This window comes from Calliphora vicina, chromosome 3 (assembly GCF_958450345.1).
Source record: "Calliphora vicina chromosome 3, idCalVici1.1, whole genome shotgun sequence".
Lineage (NCBI taxonomy): Eukaryota > Metazoa > Arthropoda > Insecta > Diptera > Calliphoridae > Calliphora > Calliphora vicina.
The window spans coordinates 22,605,222-22,628,285 of record NC_088782.1 but is presented as its reverse complement, the minus strand read 5'-3'; the positions used below and the strand labels follow the sequence as shown (position 1 = coordinate 22,628,285).

The following is a 23,064-nucleotide window of genomic DNA, read 5'->3' as shown; positions in this document are numbered from 1 at the left end:
ATTAATTGAAATTTTATACAGATTGAATTTAAAATCAAAGAAAATTTTTTATACATACATAAATAGTATGAATTGATTGTAATTAAAAAATAATTCTTAAACAGTATGATCTGTTTAATTTTTTTTTACTGCAGAAGATTTTTTTTTTCACTTTTCTGATTTTGGTATCATACAAACATTTTTATTATAAATTTTTAGATAATGCGATTGAATTGGAATTAATTAAAAATTTATGTAAAAAAATTTAACAATATTTGTGAACATGTTCTTATTCTGAATGAAAAAAGTTTGGAAAAAGTCGTGTTCGATTAATAATATGTATTAAAAAACCAATAAGCATTTTTCAGGAATTCGAGTTGATAGCAAGTGTAATTCAAGCCTTGAATTATAGTCAAGCAATTGAATTACAGTTGTATTACACTTTATTTCAATAGCATTCTCCAGTAAAAAGGAAACATAAAAATTTTTCAAGTATAAAACATAATTACATTTCCATTCAATTTCAATTATGAATTGTGATATTAATATAATTTAATAAATAAACATTTAATAACTATATTATTAAATTGTTCAAGCTTGTGTTCTTTTCGCGATTTGTTTTCATTATTTAGCGATTTTTAATTTAAGATATAGCAACACTACTTTTGCGATAACACATGATGCAACAGCTGTTATTTGACGCTGTTTTATCTTGCAAATGAATTGCAAGATCAAATAGAAAAATACCCAAAATGCAGGAAAATATTTGCTGTTTATTGGTCACACATAAAATATAAAATATTTGACGCTTTAATAAAAGTACTGAAATTTCATAATTCTTTCAAATATAATGCAAAATCTAGTAATATTTTACTTTCTAGAAATGCCTTTTTTATTGATGAAAGAAATTAAAGTTGTTTTGCAGCTTTATTTAATAATTATTTAGAACAAATATTACCATAAATGTGACCACAAGACAAATATATTTTCCCCTTTGTGTGTTTGATAGTATTTCGGTGTAATTTGATTAAACAAATATGGCAAATAAATGTGTACAGTGTGAACACAAAATCAACCCATGAATTATTTGATGTAGTTTTGATCAAACACATGAAACATCTTGTGTCAAATAATTTGCGTAGTCTGACCCTACCTTTAGTGTTTTGTTCAAAGATTGAAGTGTTTTAAAAAGTTTAAAACTTTAAAAAAAGTAATTATTAAAATAATAAAACTTAATAAATAATTTATAAATAAGTTTCTGAAAAATTAAGTACTAATGGAAAACGAGTACAGATATTATTTGGTTATATTCCCATGCTTACAAACATATTACGAATGTAAGCTTATTATATACTACAGACAAGTAATATTATCGCAAGGGTTCAGTTTTCATTATTAAATAATTTTTAATAAGACTTTTACAATAGTAATCACAACACTTTTCTAAGCTTAAGGCTTATGTTAGTAAGCTTGTTACAATGTATTTCTAAATAGTTTTGGTTTGTTGGGAAGTCTCTTGCCAAAAACTAAATTCATGAGAATGTATTGCCATGAATTTAGTATTGCATTACCTATATGTGTGAAAAGAGCGTAATTTTGTTTGATTTTTTTCATTGACATTTCTCTCTCCTTGCCTTCTATGTATTTATTCTATGGTGTCAAATATTCTAAGCTAAAAGTTGTAGATTTTACTTCTCAAATTTATGGTACATCAATCATTTAAAAAATTATTAATAACTTTATTTGCTAAAATCAATCATTAGTAAACAAAATCACTATTTTCTGATAAAAAGTATAAATTTGCATACATTTTGCACTTAAATTTTGCTAAAAATAAATCCTACCATAAACTATTTATATTGTTTTAATATTTTTGTTTTATTATACTACGTATTTGATGAATACTCTCCAACATTTAAATAATAAACAAAAACAAATGTACCCACATGTGTAATTAAACCTATTTGACTTTAAAATCTTTGTGGTCTGTTAGACACCTTAGGCGTTTAAATAACAATTAAAAAAAAAATTAATTAGACAAGACCTTGAACGTGATTTTTTTTTATATTCTTCTGCTTTTTTGCTATTTTTTATGTTTTAACAAAAGTTCAACAGAACACAAAAAATACATTGAACTGATAAGATATATATGTATTTGCAAAAAAAAATAGCAAAATTACTCATATATACATTCCAACATAAGAACTTAATTATATTTTGGCAAACAAAGATAATATTTAAACAACTAGAGCAAACATTAATAAAATTAAGAAATTTTAAAACATATTCAAATTCAAAATTCCATTTTTAACTATTTTTAATTCAAGAATTATGAATCTAGTCAAGAATTATGAAACATGTCAAGAATTATGAAACAATTCAAGAATTATAAACAATTGTTGTTGAACCCTCAAACCCCTTTGGTTTATCTGTTTTGAAAGCCTCATTAATATATATTTTCTACCTGATTTTGATTATGAAACGATGTTTATTATTATAAGTTTACAATCAGTTTTGTTATCAGTAAAATAGTATTTATTTTTAATATTTTTTTATGGGATCACAAATACTAATTACATTTAATACCATTATCACTATAACAGGCTGATGTAATACAATGATCACCGACTGACTGATATCTCTTGCACCAGTTGTAATGCATAATAAAACAATAAAAGTGCAGCGCAATTTCATTTGGAATGATGATCTTTACAAGGTTAATTATAATATTGTACTTAAGGTCTTTACAAGGTCAATCTTAGCGAAATTTTTGAACATTACGGCTAATTTTACTCCCTTCGGAGGTTTTGATTTTGCCGTCTAGGAGGTTAATAGAGCAAGATATTGGGCCTAACTGCTTACTTCGGAGGTTAGAATTCAACACTAATCGGGGTAATGAGAGATAAATTCATATGTTACACTAGTCCCAGAGAACTTGGACCTCTCGAGGACTAAATGAAGTCTCTAGAACTGTGTTCCCATGTTTTATTTTTATAGGCCTTTAGATTTAATTAAAACAGAATCTGTAGAATATACTAATATGGGTATCAAATAAATGGTAATGATCTCCAAAATAAACCAAAAATTAAGGACCAGAGGGAAATCACTCACTCTACAACTGACCTAAATAAAATGGTTGTAAATGTAAGTGCTAGTTTAGACAAACTCACCACAAAGAAGGGAAATATCTGAAATGTAAGAAAGCAGCAAAAATTTAACGACAAGAGGTTTCGTTTCCCCGAAGAGCAATACAAAAGATAAAGGGTTTCCCGCTTTTTTGAGATATTACTGCTGGCCGTCTTCTATTCCCAATTGCCGTTTCCTCAAGAATCAAGCTAAAGGTGAGAAAGAAAAGGCAGCTCTAAACCTATGAACAAGCAGCAGTCTGAAAGAACTCTTCAGCTTTCTCTCATCGACACTGAAGAGAAAGCTGGGCACTAAAACGGCCAAGGAAAAGTTGAAACCAAAATGACATAGATGCAGAGTGACGAAAAACAATATAAAAAGGAAAGGAATTTCCCGCTTTTCATAGAAAAGAGTCTCTCTGAGAATCAAACTTGAGTCTCTCTTTAAAGAATCACAGGTGTCGGAGGACTCAGTTTTTGTAAGTGATAAAGATACTGAAGATAAAGCTAGGCACATAAAAGAGGGCCAAGGAACAAACGAAATATGCCACAAGAGTTATTTTTGTCGTCTTTAAATTTTGAGGCTCTTTAGGCAAAATACCAAAGGCGCATCAAGAGAAGATCAAAAAAGCTACAACAACAAAAAATATTCAAAGAGATTCTGCAGTACATCTTAGAAACTGACGATAGTGTACCAATGACCCCAAAAGGAATTAAATACCTACATAGAGGAGACACTGAAAGGCCTTCTAGTAGGCATCACAACCCCTTGGGAGCAAACTAGCTCTTGTGAAAAACGCCGACATCCCCTACCAAACAAAATGTGCTCCTTCAAACTTTAAGCAAAAAAGCAAAGGTCTTAACGTGAAAGAAATTTGGATTTCCTCCACTGAATTGGATTTTTCTATACAGATACTGAAATACCTAGTGGTAGCAAACTAGGTCTATTGACAAACTTCGATAGCACAGCCCAATCAAAACGTCTTTCGAGAAGGTCGGCCTTCAAAAGCCGAGGTCTAGATATAGAGAAATCAAATGTCTACCACTGAGAAGCCCATGGAGTTCTTACAAAGACCTAAGAGAACTACATGGAAGAGAAAAAGTTAAAGGCCATCTTTGCTAATGCTTACGGAAAACTTAAGTAATGTTTTTAGCACTCTCCCAGCTTGAGCAGCAGACAGAACTTAAAAAACAGACTGGACAAAGCTAAGACCCCGAAATGAATTTATCCTAAGAAAACTAGCAGCTAGAAGACAAAGAAACACTTGATAGAACAAATAACAAAAGTTAAGATCATTATAAACAGGGAAGCTAGTCTGAACGCCTTTGTACAACTATTTCGTGAGAAGGGTATATATAAGTTTATCATTCCGTTTGTAATTTCTACATAGCGGAGTCGATTAAGCCATGTCCGTCTGTCTGTTGAAATCAATTTTCAGAAGACCCCTGATATCTTCGGGATCCAAATCTTCAATAATTCTGTCGAGAAGTTTGCTATTTAAAATCAGCAAAATCGGTCCACAAATTACTGAGATATGAGGAAAAAACCAGGACAACCTCGTTTTTTGACCTATATCTGGATTACTAAGTCATTAATATAGACAATATGTATATCTAATGATAGATATTTCAAAGACCTTTGCAACGAAGTATATAAGACCATAGCAAGTTGGACCTACAATGGGTCAAAATCAGAAAAAAAATTTTTAACCCGAATTTTTTTTTTCACCAAAAAAAATTTAAAAAACAAAAATTTTTTTTCAAATTTAAAAAAATTATTTTAAATTTAAAAAAAAAAATTTAAAATTAAAAAAAAACAATTCGAAAAATTTTTTTTTCCAAAAAATGAGAATAAAATTTTTTTTTTTCAACTAAAAATATTTAAATTTTTTATTTTGAAGTATAAATTTGGTGTATAATATAAGATTTGGCCCAGTCGAATATAGCTCTCTTACTTGTTTTTTTAATACTAGTTCTATCCCCATTCAAAAGCAAATTAAATTTGATCTCTTAAACATTCAATAAAAAAATTCATTATCAGTTAAGGCAGATGTTTAAAACATAAATATTTTAAAGTTAAATTAATATTTTCAGAAATGAATTCTTATTGCTTTGAGAATTGATTTTATTTTGAATGAATTTCTTATTATTTATGTTGTAAAAGAATTAAAAGAAACCCCAAACACAAAATATTCGCAAAATTAAATGAAGATAAAATTTGTTCATTAAATTTGAAATATAATTGCACTAACAAATAACTGAATTATTCAAATGTTTAATGTAATTCCATTATGAATTAGTTCAATAACGAATAACTTGAACTCCTTAACGGCTTGGCCGATTGCGATGAAATTTGTTGTGTGTGTTTCAGTGGGTCCCTGAATGGTTTAGATTCACAATTGACCTATATAGGTACAATAGGCATGGCACCTCCCATACAAAGTAAAACTTTATTATTGCATATGTGGAGTACTATTATAGTGGTACGTTTTGCCGGGACAGCTAGTTGTAAATAAAAATCTAGTATCAGATATAATCGGGTAATTTTATTATTAAAAATCAGCAAAATCGGTACATAAATGGTTGAGAAAAAAAGAAAATTTTGTCTATAATTAGTTAAAACGTAAAATTGTTCTCCGAAAAACAACTGATTATTCAACAAAAACTAAATTTTTCACAGAAAAAAAATAAGCCAAACCACGGGGTTTCATTATGACTTCATTTCTATACCCATCATTAAACCCACATTAGTATATACATATATTTTGGTTCCTCATAAGATTCTAAGACGTCCGTCCGTCTGACTGTCTGTTGAAAACACGATAGGGCCAAAACGAGAGGAGCTAGCTGGCTGAAATGTTCCACAAATACTCGCTGTTGATAAGGTTTATTCCGTATTGAAAATGGGCAATATCGGTCCATTATTTCACACATACAAATGTCCTCTCGGAATACTGTTTGTTCCTAAAAGCTTGTTTTGATAATAAATTGTCAGCATTTTGTATTTGTATAGAAATTGATCAAAAATTTGGGACAAAGGTTAGAAAATGATGTCCTTAACTTCATATTAAATTACTTAATTTTATATTCTGGTTAAGAGAGACTACATTTCCTTTTCCCTCAAGAGTTGATAAAGACAAACACCACCACAATAATACATGGCGGCACCTATCTAATGTGTTCACCGTAATTTTATGGAACTTAATTACGTTCAGTTATAAACCTATATTCACAGTGAGATTCTGTTTATATTTAACATATTTGTTGTAAATTGCGTTCCTAAAAGATTTGGGACTCAAATGAGAGCTTGATCCTCCCACAATTTAGAAGAGATGCAACTTTTAAAATTAAACAAGAGAGCTATATTCGGCTGTGCCGAATCTTATATACCCTTCACCAAATTATACTTCAAAATAAAAATTTTAAATATTTTTAGATAAACAATTTTTTTTTTCCAAAGTTGTTTTTTTAATTTTTTTGAAAAAAAAATGTTTTTTTTAATTTTATAAATTTTAAAATTTTGTTTTTTTTAAATTAATTTTTTTTTTTTGTTTTTTAAATTTTTTTCCGATTTTGACCCACTGTAGGTCCAACTTACTATGGTCTTATATACGTCATTGCAAAGCTCTTTGAAATATCTATCATTAGATATCCATATTGTCTATATTAATGACTTAGTAATCCATATATACATAGGTCAAAAATCGAGATTTGTGGACCGATTTTCTCGATTTTAAATACCCTTCTCACGAAGGTGAAGGATATAAAAAGATGTAATGAATTGTATATAAATATTATTAGCCATTAATTTCCTTTAAATAAAACATAAACAATTCCAATCAATACCCAGTAAATAACGAGCAATAATTTCATTATTTTCTCACATCTTGATATATAAATTATAAATTGGAATTGTTTCTGGACAGAAAGACTTTTATTTAACCTTCACAAACGTATGTTGACTGGATTTTATAAAGTATTAAACAATTAAATAAAAAAACAAATAAATTTAACTTACGCGGCCTAAGAGTATATCAATGGGACGGCTCATATTTTTGCAATATTGCAGTTAGTTACTACCTCCTTTAAGCTAAAATGTTGTATTCGAACTATTGTTATTTGAAAATTTGTTCAACACATTTAAACACTTTTATACAGTTTTTGTACAAATATTGTTGTATATATTTTTCTTTATCTCAAAACAACTAAAAACGCCATAAACAATTTTGAAAATTAATTATTTTAGTTGCTTCCTTTATTTAACAAATTTTGTGCAGATGTTAAAAAATTATTTGAAAATTACATTAAGAATATTGTAATTGTAATGTTGATGTTTTATAATTTAAAATTTTTTTTTTAGAGTAGTGCACCACAATATACGTTCGCGTTTCAACAATTAATGAATTGATTGATTTGAATTATTAATTGAAATTGAACTATCTCGTCTCCATTCAAAATACGATCATTTAAATAATTGTAACGTAAAAGAGCGTGTAAAATCAAGCCGCCTAGAAATTTATTAACAAATACCGAACGATCGACCGTCCGACCAGAGCAGAGCAGTACTATTCTATTCTAATGTTAAAATTAAAGTTTTATTTCAAATACAACACACTCATCTATGTATTGCTACGAGACCGGCGAAGCTCTAATGAAGTACTGTCGTCAGTTGAAAATCACTAGCAATTGTTGGTGACGACGACAGAATGACTGTTTGTTTTCAGTTCTCTGTTTTTTTTTTTATTTTTTGCAATCCACTTAGTAGATGTTGTTGGATTTTGTGTTGCTGGTGGTATATTGTTTATTGTCTTAATAGTATTATTAAAAATATGTTGATAATGTGGGTACACTCTACATTATTGAGATAACAAAAATTTAAAGGAATTATTTCATTTCAGGAAAATTCCAAATTTTATTGATTAAATAAATAGATTTCTAAGAATCTTTTTATGGTCTCTGTTTTCAAGATAAAATGCCTATATTGGATGTGTTCAACTTCACTTTAGTAATAGTTTATATAGCCGCCAATTATGCCATTTCAAGGAAGTAAATCTGACAGATCAAATTTGTCAAATCTGTCTCTAGAATATGTTGCAATTATTAAGTGTCTGCTAAATTTCAATAGATAAAAATAGGTCAAAAATCGAGGTAGTCGAGTTTGCTTATATCTATCTCATCCATTTGTGGGCCGATTTTTCCGAATTTAAATAGCAATCTAACCGGGACTATAGTGGATATATTGATGTATCAATCATATGTATATGTAAGTTATTTGGGGGCTTCGGAAATTTGATTTCAACATACAGACGATCTATATCCATAACGATCCAGAATATTTTACTTTCGCTGATAAATATTAGTTTTCGTAATTCAAATACCCTTTTCCAATGAAAACAGTAATACATAATTTTAAATATTAAATTCTTTAAAACAACTGCTTTGAGAAGAGTAGAGTAGAGTAAAATTAACTTACAAAATGAATTTTTATTTTTTCCATTTGTTTAAATTTTAAAAGTAATTAATACTTAGCATTATTGTGATAGCTAAAGAGCGCAACTGTTTGTTTAAATACGAGCGAGCAATCGCACACACAATAAATTAAATTAAAAATAAAATAATAACAATGAGAAATCATTTTAAAAAATTAAAAACAAACAGAAGCTTATCAGTAAAACGTACTGCTAAATATAAATAATATTTTGGTGCTAGCATAGAAAATTATGAAAACAAAACAAAATATTTTATAAAAGAAATTTCAAGAGAAAATTTAAGATAAAAATTTTGAAAAAATAATTTTTAAAACAAAAACAATTTTTTTGCTAATAAATAATTTTTGTGAAATTCATTTAAAAATTATTTTTCCCGATTCTGAATTTTGGACATCGAAAGTTGATTTCAACATACAGACATAGACTCCGCCATTTATAACGATCGAATGTGGAAATTTCACTCATGATTAAGGATATAAAAACAAGAAACATATAAAATCGTTCTTATGTAAAGCCAAGATTTTATTGTAGGCATTCCCGAGAAAAATTATAAATTTTTTAAAGTGTTATATTATTGTTATTGTTATTGATCTATTGCAAGGATTCGTTAATAATTCTTATCATTTTAGCAATCACATATGTAAGTCAGTCATAATCTTAATTAAACTTGTTTGTTTTCAGTTTAATTTTCAATATAATATAAAATATAAAGTAATTTAACCCATTCTGAGATAATAATAAATAAAAAACTTGGGTCCTTTTCGGTAACATACTAGCAGATTTCTGATGGCTCAACTGAAATCATCGTCCCGAATTGTGAGAAAAACGTAAAGTAGGCCCTTGATAGTTAGTGATAGTTTAAATCACCGGCTCCCGAGATTATTATACCAGAGGATCTGCAGTCAAATACAGTTCATATTAACAATCAGATTTATAGGGCCTGTCTTGAACGGTATTGGAATCCTGTACAGGCTCTAATGTGGACTTTATCCCATAAGAAGGTAAGACCTATCATAAGTTACCGAAGGACTATAGGCCGAATAGTCGATCCTCCTTTCTTTCATTTCATTCTTATATGAAGGAGCAAATAAATGTTGATACTACTTTCCTAGACATTTGTGCATTTTTATACCCTTCACCTTCGTGAGAAGGGTATATAAAAGTTTGTAATTTCTACATTTTTCATTTCCGACCCTATAAAGTATATATATTCTGGATCCTTATAGATAGCGGAGTCGATGTCTGTCCGTCTGTCTGTTGAAATCAATTTTCTGAAGACCCCAGATATCTTCGGGATCCAAATCTACTTTTATTCAAAAGGTACTTTTATTAAAAAAGGTACTTTTATTAAAAAAGGTACTTTTATTAAAAAAGGTACTTTTATTAAAAAAGGTACTTTTATTAAAAAAGGTACTTTTATTAAAAAAGGTACTTTTATTAAAAAAGGTACTTTTATTAAAAAAGGTACTTTTATTAAAAAAAGGTACTTTTATTAAAAAAGGTACTTTTATTCAAAAGGTACTTTTATTCAAAAGGTACTTTTATTCAAAAGGTACTTTTATTCAAAAGGTACTTTTATTCAAAAGGTACTTTTATTCAAAAGGTACTTTTATTCAAAAGGTACTTTTATTCAAAAGGTACTTTTATTCAAAAGGTACTTTTATTCAAAAGGTACTTTTATTCAAAAGGTACTTTTATTCAAAAGGTACTTTTATTCAAAAGGTACTTTTATTCAAAAGGTACTTTTATTCAAAAGGTACTTTTATTCAAAAGGTACTTTTATTCAAAAGGTACTTTTATTCAAAAGGTACTTTTATTCAAAAGGTACTTTTATTCAAAAGGTACTTTTATTCAAAAGGTACTTTTATTCAAAAGGTACTTTTATTCAAAAGGTACTTTTATTCAAAAGGTACTTTTATTCAAAAGGTACTTTTATTCAAAAGGTACTTTTATTCAAAAGGTACTTTTATTCAAAAGGTACTTTTATTCAAAAGGTACTTTTATTCAAAAGGTACTTTTATTCAAAAGGTACTTTTATTCAAAAGGTACTTTTATTCAAAAGGTACTTTTATTCAAAAGGTACTTTTATTCAAAAGGTACTTTTATTCAAAAGGTACTTTTATTCAAAAGGTACTTTTATTCAAAAGGTACTTTTATTCAAAAGGTACTTTTTTAAAAAAGAACTTATAAAAAGGTATATTTTTAAAAAAGTGTTCTAATAATGATTTTATTCAAGTTTTTATAAATGAAATAAAACTATTTTGCAAAAAAGCGGTTAAATAATCAGCATTACATAAAACGATTTAAATAGTTTCTTATCAGTTATAAATAAATATGGAATAAAAATGCATTCGTCGCATCAAGTGTTTTTAAAAACTACAGAAACAAAGACAAAACAATCAATGGAAAAATTTATAAATGGAAAAATAAATGCCTAAACTAAGGCATAACGAAGTAATTTATGATATTATTTGAGGTTTTAAAAGATTAATATTATTTGAAAACAATAAAGATCCTATACCAATAATTTTGTTATTAAATTCTCAGTTGTATAAAAACAATTGTTATCAATTCACGATCATTGTCATATAAAAAATAAACTATACATATTTATTTTTATAAAACGCATTAGCCGTAGAGGGCATACAGGAAGGTCATAGAGAATGAAGAAAGCCCCGAATAAATTCAAACAAATATTCCAAAAAAAATCCACACGAGTGTTGTTCTAAGTTTATCGTTGTTGTTTTTTTTTTTAAAAAAAAACTTATGTTTTTGTCAGCTGAGTTCTTTCTCTATGTCTTTCTGCATGTTAGAGGTCACAATGAAATTTCAATTATTTAAAAAAAAAGTGTTGTGCAATTCCAAAAACAGTATAAACAAAATAATTATCAACATGATACTCATATTAAAAACCAATATTGCTTGCACATATACACGAACATGATAAACATTTTTACGTGAAAATCATAATCTATGCAATGACTATAGAAAAATAATTATAATTCGATGTTATTAAAAGTAAACTTTGCTGATAATATATAGAAAAATATGTTCTTGATAACTTATCATTTAGCAAACAAACTCAAACGTTTATAAATGGATTATATGAATGCATGTATATAAAACTGTTAAAATCTGGCTAAAAAACACAGTTTTGTTAAAAATTTCAGAATACATTTTGAAAATTAAGAAGTTTATCAAAGCTTTTATAAACATTTTGATAAGTTTATAATAACAACTCTTAAGAATTGAAAATGATTAAATAATAGTTTGAATTTAGGTTTATTATTGTTAATTCTGTTGTGCTTTATTTTCATTTTCGTAAAATAAACAAACAAATTTCATTAGTGTATTTAATTTTGCATCAGTTTGTTTGTTTAAATTTCAATTTCATTATATTTAAATACTACTTTATAACTTATGTATTTGACTTTTAATATTACGTTAAACAGTTCATTGAACTCATGCTAGAAAATACATTTAAAAAATCATTTTGTTGTAATTTTATGCATAGTGACATACATTTTTTTGTTTATGCAAAAAAAATATATTATTTAAACAAATGTTTGTTTGAACAGTTTTAATATTGGTAGTAAAAATAGTAGTAATATTTATGTTAAAATAAAAAAATGATTCAAAAAAATAGTTGCTTATTATTTATTAAGAAAACGTCAGTAGGAAATTTTTTTTGTTTTGATATTGACTTTTTTTATACATTCAAACTGCATTCTTTTTTTAAATTTATCTAAAATGTATAAAAATTGGCTCTTTACCAACTTCGGGCAAACTGTACAAGACACACCTACAAATTAGCAACAATTATTTACTCTTAAAATTTATATTTTTAAATTTGTATCAGCTGTTGTTTACTTTTCTTGTCAGGCAAACAATACCGGAAGTATTTTTAAAATCATTCCCAAAAATAATACGGATTCCAGTGCTACTAATGCTTATATGATTTTCTGCAAGATAGTGTCAAATAAGTCATTTAAATTTATGTATATTCTATTTTCAAATTTATGTATATTTTTTAATGGATTCATATACATATCTATTATATTATTTAATGAATATTTCGCATGTTCAGCTACGAAATCTAGTATTGGTCTTCACTGGCCAGTAATTGTTTGGGATTCACGCTATATGATTTTTATTACCTATAGGTATAATTTCTTCTGTAAAATGCACTTTATAGAAAAAGTACTTTTGTGAAAACGGTACTTTTATTAAAATGGACTTTTATTAAAAAGGTACTTTTATTAAAAAGGTACTTTTATTAAAAAGGTACTTTTATTAAAAAGGTACTTTTATTAAAAAGGTACTTTTATTAAAAAGGTACTTTTATTAAAAAGGTACTTTTATTAAAAAGGTACTTTTATTTAAAAGGTACTTTTATTCAAAAGGTACTTTTATTCAAAAGGTACTTTTATTCAAAAGGTACTTTTATTCAAAAGGTACTTTTATTCAAAAGGTACTTTTATTCAAAAGGTACTTTTATTCAAAAGGTACTTTTATTCAAAAGGTACTTTTATTCAAAAGGTACTTTTATTCAAAAGGTACTTTTATTCAAAAGGTACTTTTATTCAAAAGGTACTTTTATTCAAAAGGTACTTTTATTCAAAAGGTACTTTTATTCAAAAGGTACTTTTATTCAAAAGGTACTTTTATTCAAAAGGTACTTTTATTCAAAAGGTACTTTTATTCAAAAGGTACTTTTATTCAAAAGGTACTTTTATTCAAAAGGTACTTTTATTCAAAAGGTACTTTTATTCAAAAGGTACTTTTATTCAAAAGGTACTTTTATTCAAAAGGTACTTTTATTCAAAAGGTACTTTTATTGAAAAGGTACTTTTATTCAAAAGGTACTTTTATTCAAAAGGTACTTTTATTCAAATGGTACTTTTATTCAAAAGGTACTTTTATTCAAAAGGTACTTTTATTCAAAAGGTACTTTTATTCAAAAGGTACTTTCATTCAAAAGGTACTTTTATTCAAAAGGTACTTTTATTCAAAAGGTACTTTTATTCAAAAGGTACTTTTATTCAAAAGGTACTTTTATTCAAAAGGTACTTTTATTCAAAAGGTACTTTTATTCAAAAGGTACTTTTATTCAAAAGGTACTTTTATTCAAAAGGTACTTTTATTCAAAAGGTACTTTTATTCAAAAGGTACTTTTATTCAAAAGGTACTTTTATTCAAAAGGTACTTTTTTAAAAAAGAACTTATAAAAAGGTATATTTTTAAAAACAAGTGTTCTAATAATGAATTTTATTCAAGTTTTTATAAATGAAATAAAACTATTTTGCAAAAAAGCGGTTAAATAATCAGCATTACATAATAGGATTTAAATAGTTTCTTATCAGTTATAAATAAATATGGAATAAAAATGCATTCGTCGCATCAAGTGTTTTTAAAAACTACAGAAACAAAGACAAAACAATCAATGGAAAAATTTGTAAATGGAAAAATAAATGCCTAAACTAAGGCATAACGAAGTAATTTATGATATTATTTGAGGTTTTAAAAGATTAATATTATTTGAAAACAATAAAGATCCTATACCAATAATTTTGTTATTAAATTTTCAGTTGTATAAAAGCAATTGTTATCAATTCACGATCATTGTCATATAAAAAATAAACTAAAATTAAATAAATTTATTTTTATAAAACGCATTAGCCGTAGAGGGCATACAGGAAGGTCATAGAGAATGAAGAAAGCCCCGAATAAATTCAAACAAATATTCCAAAAAAAAATCCACACGAGTGTTGTTCTAAGTTTATCGTTGTTATTTTAAAAAAAAAATAAAAAATTATGTTTTTGTCAGCTGAGTTCTTTCTCTATGCCTTTCTGCATGTTAGAGGTCACAATGAAATTTAAAATTTCAATTATTTAAAAAAAGTGTTGTGCAATTCCAAAAAAAAAAAGTATAAACAAAATAATTATCAACATGATACTCATATTAAAAACCAATTTGCTTGCACATATACACGAACATGATAAACATTTTTACGTGAAAATCATAATCTATGCAATGACTATAGAAAAATAATTATAATTCGATGTTATTAAAAGTAAACTTTGCTGATAATATATAGAAAAATATGTTCTTGATAACTTATCATTTAGCAAACAAACTCAAATGTTTATAAATGGATTATATGAATGCATGTATATAAAACTGTTAAAATCTGGCTAAAAATCACAGTTTTGTTAAAAATTTCAGAATACATTTTGAAAATTAAGAAGTTTATCAAAGCTTTTATAAACATTTTTATAAGTTTTTAATAACAACTCTTAAGAATTGAAAATGATTAAATAATAGTTTGAATTTAGGTTTATTATTGTTAATTCTGTTGTGCTTTATTTTCATTTTCGTAAAATAAACAAACAAATTTCATTAGTGTATTTAATTTTGCATCAGTTTGTTTGTTTGTTTGTTTAAATTTCAATTTCATTATATTTAAATACTACTTTATAACTTATATAGTATGTGACTTTTAAAATTACGTTAAACAGTTCATTGAACTCATGCTAGAAAATACTTTTAAAAAATCATTTTGTTATAATTTTATGCATAGTGACATACATTTTTTTGTTTATGCAAAAAAAATATATTATTTAAACAAATGTTTGTTTGAACAGTTTTAATATTGGTAGTAAAAATAGTAGTAATATTTATGTTAAAATAAGAAAATGATTCAAAAAAATAGTTGCTTATTATTTATTAAGAAAACGTCAGTAGGAAATTTTTTTTGTTTTGATATTGACTTTTTTTATACATTCAAACTGCATTCTTCTTTTAAATTGATCTAAAATGTATAAAAATTGGCTCTTTACCAACTTCGGGCAAACTGTACAAGACACACCTACAAATTAGCAACAATTATTTACTCTTAAAATTTATATTTTTAAAATTTGTATCAGCTGTTGTTTACTTTTTTTGCTAGGCAAACAATACCGGAAGTATTTTTAAATCATTCCCAAAAATAATACGGATTCCAGTGCTACTAATGCTTATATGATTTTCTGCAAGATAGTGTCAAATAAGTCGTTTAAATTTATGTATATTCTATTTTCAAATTTATGTATATTTTTTAATGGACTTCATATACATATGTATCTATTATATTATTTAATGAATATTTCGCATGTTCAGCTATGAAATCTAGTATCGGTCTTCACTGGCCAGTACTTGTTTGGGATGTACGCTGTATGATTTTTATTACCTATATAATTTCTTCTATAAAATGCACTTTATAGAAAAACTACTTTTATTGAAAAAGTACTTTTATTAAAAAGGTACTTTTATTAAAAAGGTACTTTTATTAAAAAGGTACTTTTATTAAAAAGGTACTTTTATTAAAAGGTTACTTTTATTAAAAAGGTACTTTTATTAAAAAGGTACTTTTATTAAAAAGATACTTTTATTAAAAAGGTACTTTTATTAAAAAGGTACTTTTATTAAAAAGGTACTTTTATTAAAAAGGTACTTTTATTAAAAAGGTACTTTTATTAAAAAGGTACTTTTATTAAAAAGGTACTTTTATTAAAAAGGTACTTTTATTAAAAAGGTACTTTTATTAAAAAGGTACTTTTATTAAAAAGGTACTTTTATTAAAAAGGTACTTTTATTCAAAAGGTACTTTTATGAAAAAGGTACTTTTATTAAAAAGGTACTTTTATCAAAAAGGTACTTTTATTAAAAAGGTAATTTTATTAAAAAGGTACTTTTATTAAAAACGTACCTTTTTAAAAGGTATATTTTTATATGACTTCAAATAGAAAATAAAGTATTTTTTAGCTATCCTTGAAAATTAAAAAGAAGCACACTTCTTAACGACAATGTTACTCCTCCATTTTCCATGTTTAACCCTATAATTAACATGATTTAAAATGCCATAAATATCACTAAAGGTCAAGATTTTATTCTATTAAATAGATCCCTTAAACTATACTATAAAAATTTAATAAAAAAACTTCCCTTGGTGACCCCACTAAATTTTGAATATTTTCACTTTGTCATGCCATAAACTATAAATTTCTTAACAGGAATATTTTAAAAAAAACAGTATTGAACATTTTCAAAGCTAGTTAATATATCAAAAAACTTGCAATGAAAAGAATAGCGCAGTTTTACATTTCCTCGACCATTGGATCTAAGCTTTGAAACGAACTAGTCTGACTCAGCCAAATATTAACAAATCAGCTGCAGTTGCATCAACCGTAAGGTTTTTCACAGGGTAGAATTTTCTACCAAGGCTTTTTTTATAGGTACATATTTATTCGAAATCAAATCCAAAATTTCTTCAGACAAACCTAAAATTATACCTATATACATATATAAGTGGCAAATATACCTACATAGTTATATAAACAATAGAATTTTATTTTTGAAACTGACCTGGGACAAAATATTGTACATATTTTATGTAATATTCAAATTTTCAAAATTCTTATTGGATAAGATATATGTATGTAAATATGAATGCATATAAAAGGTTTCCTAGCTAACAAATTAAATGTTTTTTTATTTAATATTAAATAATATTGTTTAATGAACTTTTTTACGGTTCTTTAAAGAAGTTTATGATTAATTATAGAACTTCTTTATGATTATTTAAATAATATCAAAACCCATCATAAACCAATCCAAATATCAACAACAATATCCAATGTAAATAAAACCCAAAAATTAAAAACATTTGATTAAACAATATCTCCCATAAATAAGGGGGTTTAGAAAGAAGCAAACAAACAAAAAGGAAATAAATTGATAAAAATTCAATTCAATACTATAAATGCAAAACAAATCTCTAAATTTGTCTCTTATTCAGGGAGTCGACAACGAATAACAAACCCTATAATAAAAATTTTGGTTGATATAAGGTCACTTGAAGGTTGAGCATATGAAAAAAAAGCAAAACACAATAATGTCACTGAATAACAAAAATATCATTAATTTTATAGAACGTCCATTTAACTCAATTACTAATCAGCTTTTAATAATTTAATGTGTGTATTTAAATTTATTTTTATTAAAACATATTTTTGCACTATAATTATTGTGTAATTATGCACAAGTGTAAACTCTAAAGGAACATTAGTTCTAATTAGAATTGTTTCTGATTTTTTGCAGTTGCCTTAAAAAATACAACTTCAACTTACCTTGCCTTCTGCTGGGACATTCAACATTTTTGCTCGATAATTCTATTTCGCGGACAAATATTAAACAATTAATTTCACACGCGTATTAAAAACTGTTTGTTAATAATTTTTGTTTAGGCAAATAAACTATTCTTTTAAGCAAATCACCCAAAATTTTAGCCGCCAAACCGTCAACACAACATATAAAGAACAAACGAATTTTGAGATTAAAGAAAATCAAAGAAACCGTTCTTTTCCTCTTCTCCTTCTGATGACTTTTTATTTTTGTTTTGATTGGATATTTGGGGATGCCATTTTCTTAAGGGGATATTACCAGATTAATGAAACATAAATATGGGATATAACAAAACATAAATTTTTTGCAAATTTTACACCATTTTTTAGGAGTAGCAGGACAGAAGAGCGGCGTCGCATACATATTTTTTAGGAGTAGCAAGACAGAAGAGCGGCTTCGCATACTAATTTTTCTGTTAATCTATTAAGCTTTTGGAAGGACGAAAGCATTCGGTCAAATATCGAAAACTACATTTTTTAAAAGGAAAAACTAAAATTATGAAATTTGAATGTCGTTATCCCCTGCAAAATCCTTGTATTAAAAAATTACATAATACTAGATCATGACAACAGCAAATAAATCACGTTGAATTCATGGCAATCTGTACATAATTGATGATAGCTCTCACATAAGAATCTTTTCCAAAATCACTCACGGACAAATTATTATTTTTTTTTGCTCATGTACTCAGTGTAGGGTATTTTATGGTCGGGATTGACGCAATATACTTTCTTAATTGTTTTTTATTTATTTCATAAATTCAAAACCAAGCCCATGGGGAAAAATATGGCTTATATTCTACTCAAGAATAATACTTTTTGTGTTGATAGATCTCTTAATTATAAGTATTAACAGTTATATGCTCTCTCTCTTCGTTTAAATTTCATCTATATTTAATAAATTATCTGAAGAAATAATAGTGCTATAAAATACCTTAAATATATGAAATATTATCAAGAAGAAAACGTCGGCAGACATAGATGTGCGAACAATTTGTTCTGACAATGTTGTTCGAACAAGAACATAACATCCACAAGAGTTGTCCCCATGAGACAAATTCATGTGCGGACAAGGTATTGTTCACAAATTGTTGGCTAGTCAAGATAATTGTTGGTTGCCCTGCCTTCTTACCATTAACTATAGGAACTTTGGCAATCCTAACGAATGTGTAATAAAAGCAAAACACAAAAACAGCTGTTGACTTAAGAAACAGAACAACGAAGAAAACAATGACTCAATCGAAAAAGTCAACAAATTGTTTAATTATACATTAATTTAATGCGTTGAAGTTTGTTTTTATAAATCGTGCAACAAAATGGGAAGTTTATGTTCATCATGTTGTGGTAGTTCCTCGGAGGAAACAAATTTAATGCCATCGCCCGTAATAATTGATATTAATACGTTAAATAAACAAATTAAAATAAAACGCATTTATATTTTAGGAGACCCGTAGGAAACAACTCTTGGAAGCGGCCGAAAAAAGACGTCAAGAAAACGAGCATAGAGGTATAAAAGATCCCGAACGGGTCAAAAGGCAGCAGCGACTCAATGAAGAAAAAGAACGACGTGAAGAAGAGGCAGCACGTATGGGAGCAACTGGACAGCCCGCATTAAAGGTTAGTTGGTTTTAAATAACATTTATAACGAATTAATTCACACTATTATTCTATTGCAGTGGCAGCAAGATTAAACAACCACCAATATGTATTCTACTTATTCTTAACAATATAAAAGTCTGAAAAAACGCATCTAAAGTTTTTTTTTAATTGACCACGATTACACACAAAAACACTGCTGTAAACTCAAAAATTCCTTATGGTTGAATGGGGTCAATACTACTAAAATATATATAAAAAAATGTAATAAAGACATTTATCTACACTTGTATACTAAAATTTAAGTCTATATAATACGTATACTGCACTCTCTTTCATTATTCTACATTTTTTGTTACAATATACATTTTATTCTTTGTTACTTTTGTTGTATTATGGGAAGCCATACAAAATTTACTTTCAAATTATTGGTTTCATTATTTAATGTTATTAAAAATTGCTTAATACCAAATAAAAATCATATACATATGTATTACTATTTATCATATTTAATACTAACATTTAATACCAAAATAAAAATAACATGTTCTATTTAATAAAATAAAGTAATTTGTTGTGCTTAAATTTACAAACCTAAATAGCTTGATGTTTCTAGGGGTTTTAATTGTTGGCATATGTTGAGTTAAAAACACGGTTAATAAAACGACAATAAAATGGACTCGAATCATTCGATTGGCAACAAATCAAAAGGAATCTGTTTTATTATTGTAGATTTTGTGTATTTATATTATTCTACAATTATAATTGGGTCATATCTGTATATATTTAAAAAATTTTCCACTTTTTTAAAATAATTTTTTATCCAAAAACCTGTGTTTCATTCAAAAAGGTACGGACTTTTTGACCCAACGGCTTCGCCGGGCGAAAATGATATGTTGAACATATGTCCCTACCCACCCATTTTTTTTTATTATTATTTATTTTCAACAACCTAGCCTATTGGCCATAACCGGTTATAAATTTTAAATATTTTTCGCCAAAAAATTTGGTTGTATTTCTCTTCATTTGGCATCAAAAATACCTATAATGCAAAATTCACTTAGAATACATTCGTTATTTTTTATTTAACATCCAAAATATTCACTATAAATATTTTGTATAGCAGAACAATGTTTGCTGGATCAGCTAGTATGTTAATATAATTAGATACTAAATATCAGATATTCAAAGTGGTATAACTCGGGTAATATGGGCAGCCGAATAACGTATATATTGCCATATTAGACATTAAAATCTGGTATAAATTTGGGTGAGATCGGTAGTGCTGCCCATAAAATAGAATTTAGCCTAATTGAGTACCAAAAATATGTAAAAATCAATTCAAAATTCGAAAAATATTCCAACACATTTTTTACATACATTTTTTATTACACTACTACACTGTGCTCATCATCGTTAAGTTATCGATTAAATATTTACCTACACAATCTTACACACACCACTAGTAATGGCGACTTAAAATATTCTAATTCTGTTTTTAACTCATCTTCTTTGTTTAGTTTTGTGTTTTTTTATTTAGTTTGTTTTTTTTTACAAAAGTACTTTAAATTCTTTACGTATTTGAAAAAATTATGTTTAAATTTTTATTTTATTTCAACATATTAATATTAATAGCTCAATATGAGGCAAAAACGTTTAAAAGGGGTCGTTTGAATGACAACAGTCTTAAAGATGAGACACCTTGGCAAAATCTGTGGTTTCCCCATCCACCAAATTATCAGAACAACGTAAAACCCGAAACAGTCAATGTGGCAGCAGCGACAGCTACATCAAGTGAAGAATATTCCTCAGAAACTAAAAATTCGACTGGCTGGCCGGGTTTATGGTTCCCGCATCCGCCAGGTTATCAAAATGAAGTGAAAGTTAAGGAGAATATTGTGAAACCCAAAGAAAATGTTAATAAAAAACATGAATGTGATAATGGGAAGGTAATTAATAAATGTTTACTTATTGTTTGGTATGTATGTATATTCATAATAACAATTAGTCACTTTTTTGATAAAAATATATTACTACACTTAATACTTATAACGATTTTTTATTTATTTTCAACAAACTATCCTATAGGCCATAATCGGTTATGAATTTCTAATTAAATTGTAACTAATTTTGTATTTTAGAACGACTTGGATGTCGATTTTGATCCACAAGATAAACGACACTCTTACAATTACCTGTGCCTGGATAAAAGATCGAAATATTCTCCAAATTTAAATACTAGTTCTATCATAAAAGAATATGTTATACCTGCTGCCTATGAACCAGCGGTTAGATGTTTAAATGAAACCATTGAGTACAGCGAGCCTTTACCAACTTTGTAAGTACATACATATAAAATGATTTAAGTTTAAAATTAACGTATTACTATTTTCAGTGGTTCTTATCGTCCTTTGGCTCCTAAATTCGGCAGCTATCAATACCTACCACCTCAACGTTGGCTTCATAGTTTAGCCGATGGTGCTATCGTATTACTTTATCATCCCTGTGCCTTTGCCGGACAAATAGTTCAATTACAAAACACATTAAAAGGCTGTTTATACCGACATATCATTACACCATCCCAACAGTTGACACCACAACGTCCTTTTGCTCTTTTGGCCTGGGGTAAAAGTTTGCAAATGTCTGTTGTGGACGATGTTATTGTGGTGAAATTTATCAAAGACAATGCCAAACTCGGCTTTAGACAGAAGCAGCAGAAACTGAAATTATCTTCAAAAATATATGAAGCCGGTTTATTGACTGAAGCACATTTGGTAACGGATGAGCAGGATAAAGAGATTTGTGGCTACAAAGAAATGAGATGAAATATATCCTGAGATTTCATACCACATGTATAATTTGTTATTTGTTAAAATATTAATATTTAGTAAGTTATGATTGTATAATAAAATATAGATAAATAAAAATATGGATTTTGTACAAATTTGTATTTGTTGCGAAAAAAAATCAAATATCAATCAGAATTAAAATGCATTTTTTTAGCTAATTTTTTAAATAATTGGGTACCTATTACCTGAAAAACAATTTGTAGTTTTACTTCCCTAAAATGCAACCTTGCTTATTTCATGCTATCGATATGTATATCATCCCTAAATTTCTCAATGATCAATTGGATAAAAAAATAACAAAATAATTGTTGATGTTTTAATACCATTTTGTTAGGTTAAGTTCAATTAATGCCGAAATAATTAATTTATAAGATAGTTTTGTTATAAGCCTATATATTCAGCAAAAAAATATACATAATTAAATACAATGCTGTTTGTTATCTTCACACCCAAATATAAATGACAACGAGCATGAAATTTTGACATCGTGATGTCCCAGAGTTGCCGCTAAAAAATTTGATATCCTACCAAATTTTTGACAAACCTTTTAACCCATCTTGTACCACTACCCGAAATCATCTACATTTCTTTACAAATTTTGGTATGCTGGTTCCTATTAACCTCCTGATTACTGAATTTGGGGTATTATGATAGTTTAAACAAATTTTTGTTGTGTTTCAAACAAAAAAGTTCTAAACTAATAAGTCTATATGAACTATGACAATATGACTAATAGCAGTCTATATGAACTATGTTTATTGTTTTGTCATAAAATAATACTTTTTTTGTTTAAAACACAACAAC

At 26.9% G+C, this 23,064-nt stretch overlaps 3 protein-coding genes across 4 annotated transcripts in view; 2 read left to right on the top strand and 1 right to left on the bottom strand.

Moving 5' to 3' along the window:
- The window catches only part of UGP (UDP-glucose pyrophosphorylase), a 42,120-nt gene extending 24,150 nt beyond the window's left edge, over nucleotides 1–17,970 (bottom strand). The window contains exon 1 of one of the 2 annotated variants that reach the window (XM_065503054.1): nucleotides 17,762–17,970. In XM_065503054.1, the coding sequence (XP_065359126.1) occupies nucleotides 17,762–17,788 (27 nt within the window). In that variant the 5' untranslated portion in view covers nucleotides 17,789–17,970. Of the gene's footprint in view, nucleotides 1–7,122; nucleotides 7,735–17,761 lie in introns of those variants that run through there. The other variant, XM_065503053.1, reaches the window with a different exon arrangement.
- A 1,062-nt stretch (nucleotides 17,971–19,032) lies between these two features.
- On the top strand, nucleotides 19,033–20,010 carry Svip (small VCP interacting protein). Its single transcript, XM_065503055.1, has 3 exons — nucleotides 19,033–19,197; nucleotides 19,259–19,432; nucleotides 19,492–20,010. Exons 1-3 carry the CDS (start codon nucleotides 19,132–19,134, stop codon nucleotides 19,504–19,506), a joined length of 255 nt encoding a protein of 84 aa, XP_065359127.1. The 5' UTR covers nucleotides 19,033–19,131; the 3' UTR covers nucleotides 19,507–20,010.
- A 950-nt stretch (nucleotides 20,011–20,960) lies between these two features.
- Nucleotides 20,961–22,401, top strand: LOC135953541 (uncharacterized). Its single transcript, XM_065503480.1, has 3 exons — nucleotides 20,961–21,360; nucleotides 21,553–21,749; nucleotides 21,807–22,401. Exons 1-3 carry the CDS (start codon nucleotides 21,004–21,006, stop codon nucleotides 22,234–22,236), a joined length of 984 nt encoding a protein of 327 aa, XP_065359552.1. The 5' UTR covers nucleotides 20,961–21,003; the 3' UTR covers nucleotides 22,237–22,401.
- Nucleotides 22,402–23,064: the final 663 nt, after the last annotated feature.

Excerpts from the sequence above, each read along its gene's own strand:
- Svip (XM_065503055.1), top strand. The coding sequence starts at position 19,132 with ATGGGAAGTTTATGTTCATCATGTTGTGGTAGTTCCTCGGAGGAAACA. Across the intron at positions 19,198-19,258 it reads CAAATTTAATGCCATCGCCC|GAGACCCGTAGGAAACAACT; the intron begins GTAATAATTGAT and ends TTTATATTTTAG.
- LOC135953541 (XM_065503480.1), top strand. The coding sequence starts at position 21,004 with ATGTTTAAATTTTTATTTTATTTCAACATATTAATATTAATAGCTCAA. Across the intron at positions 21,361-21,552 it reads ATGAATGTGATAATGGGAAG|AACGACTTGGATGTCGATTT; the intron begins GTAATTAATAAA and ends TTTGTATTTTAG. Across the intron at positions 21,750-21,806 it reads AGCGAGCCTTTACCAACTTT|TGGTTCTTATCGTCCTTTGG; the intron begins GTAAGTACATAC and ends TACTATTTTCAG.